This window comes from Epinephelus lanceolatus, chromosome 8, assembly GCF_041903045.1.
Source record: "Epinephelus lanceolatus isolate andai-2023 chromosome 8, ASM4190304v1, whole genome shotgun sequence".
NCBI lineage: Eukaryota > Metazoa > Chordata > Actinopteri > Perciformes > Serranidae > Epinephelus > Epinephelus lanceolatus.
This window is the reverse complement of record NC_135741.1, coordinates 48,105,719-48,117,451: the sequence shown is the minus strand read 5'-3', so window position 1 is coordinate 48,117,451 and position 11,733 is coordinate 48,105,719. Positions and strand designations below refer to the sequence as shown.

General features: G+C 39.0%; 1 protein-coding gene across 1 annotated transcript in view; it reads right to left on the bottom strand.

The window, feature by feature from the left end:
* Window positions 1-8,279: 8,279 nt before the first annotated feature.
* Window positions 8,280-11,733, bottom strand: part of LOC117258763 (voltage-gated potassium channel subunit beta-2-like) — a 221,063-nt gene continuing 217,609 nt past the window's right edge. The window contains exons 14-15 of the mRNA XM_078170444.1: window positions 11,221-11,309; window positions 8,280-8,430 (exon numbers count right to left, since the gene is read on the bottom strand). Coding sequence (XP_078026570.1) covers window positions 8,347-8,430; window positions 11,221-11,309 — 173 coding nt within the window. The 3' untranslated portion in view covers window positions 8,280-8,346. The remainder of the gene's footprint in view (window positions 8,431-11,220; window positions 11,310-11,733) is intronic.

Below are 11,733 nucleotides of genomic sequence, written 5' to 3'. Positions count from 1 at the left end.
TCAACTTACCTCAAGTTTCGTGAGGGAGCTGGCAGGGCTAGCCAAAGTTGCATAGCTTGTTAGCCTAGCTTGTTAGCCTTAGCTAACTTAGCAGCGCCGAGCGAGGTGGGCGTGTTTAAGCAGCCAGGCTTCCTTCGGCCCGCCTCTTTGCCCATTTTTGATTGTATGGGAGTTGGGCGGAGTCAGGCACTGCCAAGATGGCGACGTCCAGAGCGGAGTATTTTGAGCTTCAAATCCACTCTTCAGAAACGGATGGATGACGTCACGGTGACTACGCCCATTATTTTATACAGTCTATGGTCATGCCTGATGAGCTGGAATCCGTCCAGCACGCCGATCGTGTCCGGTACTTCTGCGTTCAGCCATGTCTCGGTAAACTCCAGCACGCTGCTCTGCCGGTACTCCCTCTGATGGCGAGTCAGCACCAACAGCTCGTCCATTTTGTTGGGGGGCGATCTTACCTTCCCCATGACGACGGACGGGAGGACGGGTTTGTACCGTCTTCTCCGTTGTTGGCACTGTACTCCAGCGTGACATCCCCGTCTCCTTCTCCGCAGCTCGCCGGGAATGTTGTGCCTCTCCTCGGGCCGCACTGCAGTGTGACGCAGCGCTAACAGCTGGTCCCGGGTGTAAACAACGGAGGCACGGCTGGGCGCCAGGTCCCCGCACACGATCGTATCCATAGCAAAATGGGAGAAAGACCACTGTAAAGAGAGCGGTCTTCGTCTCCATAACAAAACGGAACATAAGTGCTAGCTAGCCAAACTTAAAAAACTCAAAGTGAGAAAGTTAAATGAAAAGAAATTGAAAAAAAGCTCAGCGGTGAGCAGGAGCTGCTGTAACAGGCGTCCGCACTGGGGGCGCCACCTTGCATTATTTTATATGCATAGTTTGATGAACAGTGTGTCTCTTTGTATCAAACATGTCTGTTTTTAACTTATAATGTAAACATACCCCTATCAGCCTACTTACAAAGGGAATCTGTTACATTCGCTGTAGAAAAATGTATTTATTTATAATCGATTTACTATATTCTGTATTCCCTTTTGGAAATGTAGGTTACTTTAGAATGATGTCACACAGAGAGCTTTGTTTTTTGCTGTCTCTGTTTATTGTGTGTTTTATTGACCCAATGATGATTTTGTCCCTCTGTTTGCACGTGGGAATGGGATTGGTTGTGGAGAAATGACCACTCCCTATTTAAGATGGCTTCTCACAACCTGATCTCACAGAAATACTTGAAATGACCACGACCTCTTAATACCACATTCTGTGGTGGCAGCACGTAATGGGTTGAAATTACGTGCCGGTACCACGGAAACAATGCCACTGTAAAGTCAATTAGGATCCATTGGCGTGGTGGTCACACGGATTCCCTGATTTAACAACGTCCTCCATACAAAAACACTAATGTGTTCTTGATATTTAAATGGCAAATATATTCCTCTGTTATAATTTCCCACCAATAATAATAATACTAATACTAATAACATGATAGTTCAGCTGTACTAGATATTTGATATATTCAGTAGATTTACTTTTTTAGAACACTATATGACAACTCTACAACCAGAGTCCCAAAAACACCGTTTCTAGAGAACTTGCTAACATTTCTCGAATTAACCATCATCCTGACTTTTTCTTAACATATTTCCACTAGGTGCGGTGTCATTAATAGTTTGGCTTTACTAGACATTTGATATATTCAGTAGATGTATTTTTTTACAACTCTATTTTACAACAAGCCGCAAAAAACTACAATCCCAGAGAAGCCATTTCTAGAGTACTATCTAAATTATCTGAAATTAGCCAACATCCTTGATTTTTCTTAACATAGTTCATCTAGGTGCAGTGTCATTACTAGTTCGGCTTTACTAGATATTAGATATATTCAGTAGATCTATCTTTTTACGACCCTGTTTTACAACTCTATTTTACAAGCCGCAAAAAACCTACTGTCCCAAAAACGCTGTTTCTAGCGTATTAGCTAAAATATCGAAAATTAGCCGACATCTTTACTTTTTCTTAACATAGTTCATCTAGGTGCAGTGTACTTTACTTTACTTTACTAGTTCGGCTTTACTAGATATTAGATATATTCTGTAGATATATCTTTTTACAACCCTATTTAGAACCCTACTTTGCAAATCAGAAGAACTACAACTATGTTGCTGATATGTATCAAGCTGCATGGTGCAGTCCTAGGGAATTGTAGTTTTCAAAAAATAAGTGTTTTTCCCAGATTTGGAAGTTGTAAATACTGAATTAAGAGTACGCTGTGGACTTTAGGGGGATGGTAAACACACTTGTGTAATCAGATTTGAAATATCTCATTTCTAAATGGGTGAAAATCAATTTTATCCATATTTTACCCATATCTGACAGCACCCCCAGTTGTTAACTACACACATATGATAGTTGCTGAGTTATACACCTTCAAACTTGCACTGAGGTCAAGGTTCAGCGGTCAATGGCTCAAACCAGGAGCCATGTAGAATCATCATACTGACATATGTTACTCTCCAGGTTGAGACCTTTCCATTGATGTATTTGGTTTAGCTCTAAAACAAAGTTTTGTTTTTTTCAATTTTTTGGACACAAGCTATGCCAGGTGTAATTTCAGAGAGCACTTTGAAGGCCCAAGCTTTCCCTGTAAAAGTTAACATGAGAAAATCACCGCCTGCGGGCAAAAGGATGGTGAAAACCCTGACAAATATCTCACTCGCCTGACAGAGGTATTCAACACCTACAGTGGCCTTCAACTACCTGATGAGTCAAGCAGTCCAACATGAATTGGACCATGTGTCAAAAGGGAAAATGGCAATCAAACCTGGCCAAGTGTTGTGAGGAAACAGGACTACCATAGACAAAAGCTCTGCCTATTGTTCTAATGCATATGAGAATGAGAAAAAGGTGAACATGAGTCCCTTTGAAATTCTTTTTGGCAGACCTCCATCCCTAGGAGTGGAGCCTGTAACCAGGCCACTCCCCTCCACTGGCCTATGTGAGGATGACATGTTACAATACTGCAAAAACTTATCTTCCACTCTCTCTCAAATCTCTCAGCGGGTGAAATCAGCCCTTCCACCACCAGCTTCCACATCACTCTATGATTTCCGACCTGGCGACTGGGTGGTGATAAAGGATCTAAGAAGGAAACACTGGCACTCCAAACGCTGGCGAGGTCCATTCCAGGTGCTCCTGACAACGCATACTGCTGTGAAGATTGCTGAGAGAGCAACGTGGTTTCATGCCAGCCACTGCAGGAAGGTCCCTGAGCCAATGGAACTGAGCTGTCGACGCGAGGACGGACAACGTGAGGATGGACAACAGAGGACGGCACGAGGAATAACTCCGTGAATTCAACAGACACCAACTAGAGGTGCAGGACTAACAACGCAAACCTTTTCCCACCAGACTACACCATGCACCACCTGATCCTGACCCTATCATGTTTGGCGATGCTGATAGAGGCCTACACCTGCATACCTGCTAAGACTGTCACTCTGACAGAAGGACAAAGTGCAACATTCACCTGTACTGTTCATCCCGAAATTTGGCAATCAGGTCAAATTCACACATATGTCCTTGATGAATACGAGAACATCACCAACATCATCAAACATATGCAAGATGTCATTCGACCCCCACCAGTAGCAAATGACTCATGGCCCTCTTGGCTAAAGTCTTGGGGCCAAGGATGGTCACCATGGTTTTTAACATTGATTATCCCAGTTGTAGTTATTTTCTTTTTGCTCAGCACCTTAATTCCGTGCATGTTGAAATGGCTGTCTAAAGTGCTCACTAAATAGATAATCCAATCCTTCTCATATGTTCATGTGAACGTTAACAATGCTGATCAAAATTCAGCCTCATTTCACATTCCTGATCCCCATCATTACCCCAGCTCAGCCTCTGACTCTGATGATGACATTTTTTAAATAATGTTTTCTTTTTTTTTGTCTTTTCCCTCTCTTTCTTCCTTCCTCTCTCTCTCTCCCTCCCTATATATTTATGTATGTATGTATGTATGTATGTATGTATATATATATATATATATATATATATATATATATATATATATATATATATAGTTTATCATTATCTTTTTTTTTCTTTTCCTTCCTTATTTTTTTCTTTTCTCCGAAACAACTGTCATGATGATACATTTTAAAATCCATGTGAATTAATGTGTTGGATAATTAAGTTGTAACTATTTATTTTATTTTATTACCTCTGCCAAGGAGGTTATGTTTTCGCCGGCGTTTGTCTACAAAATAACTCAAAAAGTTCCAAACAGATTTTGATGAATTTTTTTAGGAAAGGTTGATAATGGGACAAGGAACAAATGATAAAAATTTGGTGGTGATCGGTTGAAGCAAAGTGGATAAAATAATAAAATGGCGGGAAATCCGAGCTGCTTGGCGAAGGTCTGCGCTCTCCGAGTTATATATTTTTTCTTTTCTTTCCTTTTGGTTTCAGTGATTAACCAATAATCAAAAGGGGGGAATTGTAATTGTAATTTCAATTTCTTTGTGTTTTCAACTACTTGAGATGCCCCACCTGTGATGTCTAGACCACTTAACCTCCCACCTGGATACAAAACCCTGCAGGATACCACAGGTGTGAAGCACACCCTAGGGGGTCAGTGCCAATACCTGCAGCAGACAAAAGAGTGTGAAAACACTCTGGGTAGGGGTACCGGTCCCTGCAGAAGACAAAAGGGTGTGAAACACACCTTAAAGGGATAGTGCACCCAAAAATGAAAATTCAGCCATTATCTACTCACCCATATGCCGAGGGAGGCTCAGGTGAAGTTTTAGAGTCCTCACATACCTTGCGGAGATCTAAGGGGAGAGTGGGTAGCAGCACAAGTCCACCTAATGCAGGCTGGGTGCCCCAGATTAAAACGTCCAAAAAACACATAACTGAAACCACAGAATATCTCCATACTGCTCGTCTGTAGTGATCCAAGTGTCCTGAAGCCCCAACACAAAAAGTTTGGAAAAACGTCATTTGAACTCTGTTTTTAGCCTCATTGTAGCCTGTAGCTCTAACTGCCTCTCTGTGGACCGCGCTCACATGTGAGCAAGATTATTTAAGGTAGTCAGAAAGCTGATACACACTGACCAAACTGGATTCATGAAGAAACAATCTGATAATCTGACATTATCGGATGATAATACAAGGAAACTATTTAATATCATACACTATTCAAAAAAACTCACTATGTCGGCTGCACTGTGTACATTAGATGCTGAAAAAGCCTTCAACCACATTGAATGGTCATTTATGTTCAGTACTTTGCAGAAATATTGATTTGACACTAACTTCATACAGTGGATTAAAATGCTTTACCTTAAACCAACGGCTTCAGTAAGAACTAATGACCTCTGCTCCACACCATTCACGTTACATTGAGATGCAAAACAAGGATGTCCGGTTTCAGGATTATTTAATTTAGTCATTGAGTCACTAGCTGAGAAAATAAGATCTGAAAACAATATAAAAGGCATACAAATTGGAAGCCAAACACATAAAATATCATTGTATTGTGATGATATTATATTGTATTTAACAGATGTGGAATCCTTACTTTTTCATCTACATCAGATCATTACTCACCATGGCTCTCTGTCAGGATATAAAGTAAGTTGGAAGAAATGTGAATTGATGCCTTTAAACAAAACTTGTGATATCTCATGTGTAAACAATACCAAAATAAAATGGAAACAAACGGAAATAACATATTTACGATTAAAAATTGCATCATCTATCAGACGAGAGATACAAATCTCACTCAAACTTTTAGTAAAATAAATGCAAATATTGATTGTTGGTCAAGCCTTCCCATATCTCTCTGGGGTTGAGTGAATATTGTAAAAATGAATATTCTTCCTACTATCAACTACATCTTGAGAATGTTGCCTGTTACAATACGAAAAGCCTGGTTTGATGATTTACAAAAAGCAATCTCAGCATGCCTTTTTGGCATGGTAAAAAAGCTTGTTGTTCATACTTGAGGATGTCTAATCCAAACAAAAAAGGTGGTCTGCAGCTTCCTAATTTTGTTTTTTTTTTTTCTCCATATATTCGGACACTGCGAGCTTGGACCTCTCGGACCAAAACATCAGTTTCCTCCTGGGAGAAGTTTGGCTGCCTGACGCTGCTGCTCTCTTCTGCCATGGCGAATTGTGTAAACTCTCATTACGCCTTTGCGTGGCGCATTTAAGGGCGAGGAGAGGGGCTCATTTGATTGGTGTGATGTGTGTGAAACCCACTCCACGCCTTCTCTCCTCCCTCTTTCCGACTTGCGCAGGTAAGAGGGACCGAGGTGGGAAAGAGGAGTAGCTGCGCCAGGTGCACAGTGTGCCAAACTTGCAAAATCTGCCTGGCCACACCCAGTTGGAGAAGCACAGGTGCACTGCGCCCCGGCCTCGCCCGGTCTGCGAAACTAGAGCCCAGATACTTCAGTAAACCAGCCAATATGGCAGAAATCAAATATAACATTCAACAAAAAGGTCATTAACTGGAAGAAATGGAAAGACAATAGAGTAACTGAGCTTTGTCACATTCTCTGGAATAACTGTTTTAAAACTTTTGATGAACTAATGACTGAATATAACATTCCAAAAAGCAAATACTTGAATTACATTACTTTACAGCACTCTGTTAAAAAATCTGCTTCAGTAGATATTTTGAGCAATTATACACACAAATTTGGAAATGTTCTCTTCAGTCATGACCTGTTGAATAAAAATATAGTTAAATTATGGTATACAATTCTAAATGATAGCAATGATGATCAATTTAACGGTTGTGCAAAAAAATGGGCTAGGGATCTACATAAATGAGAGGAAGAACTGTCCTGGAATGACATATGGAAAAATGCAAGGCAACCTTTTCGTTGTATAAAAAACAAACTAAGACAATTTAAAATACTTAATAGGCTATACTACACATCGTCAAAATTGTTTGAAAAGGGCTTTAAAGAAGACAGTAAATGTCTAAAATGTGGCAATGCTGATGGAACTTTGTTCCACCTACTTTGGGATTGCCATAAAAAAAGAGATTTAGTTTGGTATAACAAAAGAGGCAATGAGCCATATTAACGTAACTATTCCACTAACACCAGAGTCCTGTATATTAGGCGACATACTTTTAACAAAGTTTCATTTAAGGATAAAAAGGTCTTCCTCTCTTTATGTATGATCACAAAGAAAATAATTATGAACAACTGGATCTGCTCAAAAGCTCTGTCTGAGAAGGAATGGATCACTGAGGCAATGGAAACAATCAATTTAGAAAAAGAGGGTGGAGCCAAAGAATTCTCAGTAGGCGCTGTTGTCATGATTGTCATGATTTTTTAATATCAGTGTTTTTTAGTGGAACTTTTTCTAGTGCTGATACTTGTTTCAGTGTCAGTATAACTCTTCCAATACAAGTGTTTAAGTGCCAAGACTTCTGTTTTTCAGTTCAAGTATTTTTTTTTAATTGCCAGAATTAACTGTCACTGTTCTAGCTCCACAATTATCAGATTAAGGATATTGTTGTTATATCCAAAAACAAAGCCCCACTACAGAGTGTTTCTCAATAGGTAACAGTGAAGATTTATTTATTTATTTTTAAAAAGTCAACATGCATTGCTAAAGTTAGACAAATTATAATATTAACTGACTAACAAGAACTAATCAGTACATCAGTGGAACCAAAATCAAATTCCTAAACTGTTTATAAAAACTAATACAAGTCTTTATAAAAGGACTATGATTACAGCCAAATACCAGTATCAGCAGCGTTTAAACATACCTTTTGTTATTACACTGGAAAGGATAATGCATCACATCTTTGTTTTGTAGGTCTAGAGGTCTTGTGCAATATGTGTTTAATTGCATGCAGATGCAACAATGAATATTTGAAGTTACACATACTGCGATGTGCTGAGTTAACAGTCTTTAGACAGTGAAGATGCCTTCTTTGGTGCACCATGCTGCATCTTGCTCAATTATCAGCTAGTTTTTTAGCTGATTACAATAAAGTGCCTTTTTTTCTTTTTTCTTTTGTTCAAACAACTGTAATAAGTACTGCATACTATACAATTATTATGTGGTAATGTGAACAAGGAAGTATATCAACAGTGCATTAACTTGGTGAAATGAGTTATGGCAAATCTTTGCTTGTTATTCACTGTTTACTGTCACAAATGAATATATGAATATATATATATATATATATATATATATATATATATATATATATATATATATATATTGCCCATGTGTGTTGCTGTCTCTCATTCATAGGCAGAACAGCATGACAATTCATCCCTGGTGCTTCTAGGATCTTCTAGGAAGCCTTCTTACTATAGGGCTTGTTCCCCAAGAGGTTATCCACCTCAGATACAACTGACAGTGATAACTTCGGAAGAACCTGTGGAATGATAAGAGAGAAAAGATTACTGATATTTCTCAGTCTATGTATTTACCTCAACTTTGGACAGAACCAGACTTTTACATTAAACAGCCTTACACTGGAGGCAGGCCTTGACTTCTGAGTGTCACAAATAACTCTGGCTTGTTTGCCTGTTTGGCAGGCGTGTACACAGGGAGACCCCAGGTGGTGTTCAAGCGCCTGCGTTTTTGCCCTCTGACTGGATAAGTGCCCTTTTTTTGTAAGACATTTCTTTTCTATTTCTTTTTCTAGCTTAATATTTTAGTTTTTAAATTTAACCCATGGCATGAATTCTCCATTAAAAGTGTATTGTAATACCTGACAACCACATTTAAGTTATACTCCTGCCAGACAGCAAGAGCCCCTGCCCTTCCATCATCAGCGTCTTTTGTCACAGTCACCACAGTTAACACACATAAATTGTGCGCCCTGCAGAACAGCACCATGTCTCCCTGTGACCTGCCTTCATGCACACCCAGGTAACTATAGTGTTTGCCCTAATCCTCTGTATTGTTTAACCTCACTGTTGTGAGACCATTAAAACAACTCAATACAGCCACTCTAAACCAGGCACTAACCCACCATTAAGCCAACCCTAACCCTAGCGCTTTTCCACTTCCACCTGTCCTTAAAAACCTAGAACTCCCACGCAGCAGCTCTGATAATTTATTTAAATAAATCTGAAATGAGGTTTGGTGGTGCACATATTTCGTGCCAAGAGTGCAGACAAGGAGAGGACAAGTGCAAAGCTGCAGCTGCTGCAGGCATCTCTTCTCTGGGATTCTTTAAGAATATTTAAAGCTTATTTAGAGGATAATTTCAAGTATTAGTATATGACTATTCAATGAAATCACAGTGGTTTACTCAGATACACAAACTGTATTGTTAACAAATACTTGGGCATTGGATTGAATTTCCAAAAACGTGAATTTGATTCTATTTCTGAACCAACTGGAAATAAAGTATTTAGCTGTATCACAGGTTAAATTAAAGGGTTATGATGGGAAAGTAACAACAAGAGAAAACATAAATTTGATGTAAATGAACCAAACTACCCCCCAGAAGACTTTTTTTCTCTTCAGCACTCCATTAACTTCATGCCTAATTTAAGAACTTTGTGGTAGAAATCATCCTCAGTCTGTCAGTGTGTCAGAGCAGCTTCTACTCTGTACATCCAGAACCATATAAACCTTACTGTGGTAAAATAAAATATGTGTGTTGACTCAGCAGACAACATGAAATAAGAGAAGTCGATCTACAGGAGAATAAATATTTGAAAGCAGTACAGAATGCCTGAGAGTCTTACTGCTTCTATTATATTTTCATTTTGATTTGTCACCTCAATTTTGTTTTCCTTTACAGAAATAAATACATTTCCAGGGTTAGTAAGTAAGCAAAACATGTTATAACTTTATTTTTTAAAATTCATAATTACTACGATTTTTTTTTTTTTTCACCAAAGGGCACCTTGATGTTTTTTTTACTTATCCACCAAAAGAAGCACTCCTTTTTTCTGTTTTTCTATTATGATTTTTGTTTGAGCACTTGCCCCAAAATATGTTTGTGCACAGGACTGATACAGGTGGTCTATTTTTTTCTTCCCGCTCTGTGGCCCTCCAACAGGTAAAATTTGTCCAAAGCACTGTGTAAAAAACAAATACAATCTCTTTAAAAATTATTGAAATCAATGGCTCAAAGTACTAGAGGCAATGTGATGCAGCAGAGCAACATTGTGGGTATTTTACATTTCACATTGAAATAAACACATTAAATCAATACATCCTGTTCTTAAAACGATTCAGTAAATGAATTCAGACCCAGTTAATGAAGAATATACCTCTAAATCCTTTAAAACTGCTTGCTTTATCATTTGGCAAATCTCAATACCTCAGTAAGCTTGTGCAAAACCACACACTACAAAGATGGTGCTGTGTGTCAGAGAAAAAAACAAAAAACCCTGCTCTGCCTCACTAATATCATGTGCCTCATCCGTGCCGATTATATTTCATTATGTCTGGGACTGGGGGTAGCCTCACGTCACCAGGCTCTTCACATAAAGTGAAGAGTCTGGTTTCTATTCACTCTGAATTTTGTCTGGATTCTGGTTCCGGTCTAGAGAGCGGATGCCGAATTCACCAAATTCACCAAAGTAAAAGTGTTCACCAAAGTAAAACTTTAAATTCCGGCGCACCATCGATTTGGGGTGATGAGGGGTGTAAGAAAAACGATTAACTTAATGGCTTGGGGCTTTTCTTGTAAATTATATTCTTTAAATTAAAGTTCCACAGCATTTTTATTAGCTTGGTGCTTTTATTTTGACGGAAAGGCACATCCATTGAATTCCGGATCCTGTCTCACTCACCCTGGTTCTGGTTCCTTACCAAAATGGCCACTAATGGTCCCAGACTAACTGGGGGTAGTTGCACCCTTTATATGTTGTAACTCTTAGCTAGTGCAGTCAAGTACGGGAGTCAAGGATGTGGGTAAATGAGTTACCCATGGGTCCATATGACGTTGTGTTTACATCTCTTGGTTTGTCTGTAAAACAATTGGTTTGAAAACCCGAACTAAAAGGTAACAACAATAAATCATTACTTTTCTTGGTCGATACTAAGTAAATGTAACAGCAGCTGTGAAACTGACCTAAAGCTTTCCCAAACACTGACCCAAGACTGTCTGGTACCATTAAATGTTGGTTGGGGTTATTGAACTATTAAAAACATTACATGACATAAAATGGTTCCCCCTGCTGCCTATATGCTCTCTGACCTGTATTGCTCTGACATTCTCCATCAACTGATCGGTTCTGGAGACTCCCAGCAGGACAGAGTTCACCCCCTCACTCCTCAGGCACCATGCTGTGGGAATTTGCAGCACAGGAAGAAAAGATGAATGTAGAACGTGTATTGTGTGGAGGCAAAGAGTGAAGTCATTTGGACTACATCATGAACTAGGAAATCACAACTACTTGTATGTGTACTGAACACATTTGTGCTAGTGTCGTTATGTGTTTAAGTGTTTTTCTTGAAAAACAGTGAAATACTTTTTCAAGGTTGTGACAATGAAGGATGTTTATAAAACTATCTAGTTACAGATTACCATGATACATGAGAAATTAAAGATGTCATTTTGGAAAATAAGCATAAAATGAACCTCAGATAAAATTAAGTGTAATCTGTTATGAAGTGACAACCAATTTCAACAAAGCTATCATGACAGAGACACAAATGTGTGGACTCTGGAAGAAAAAAACATGGACAACTACTTAGTAGGATATGATGG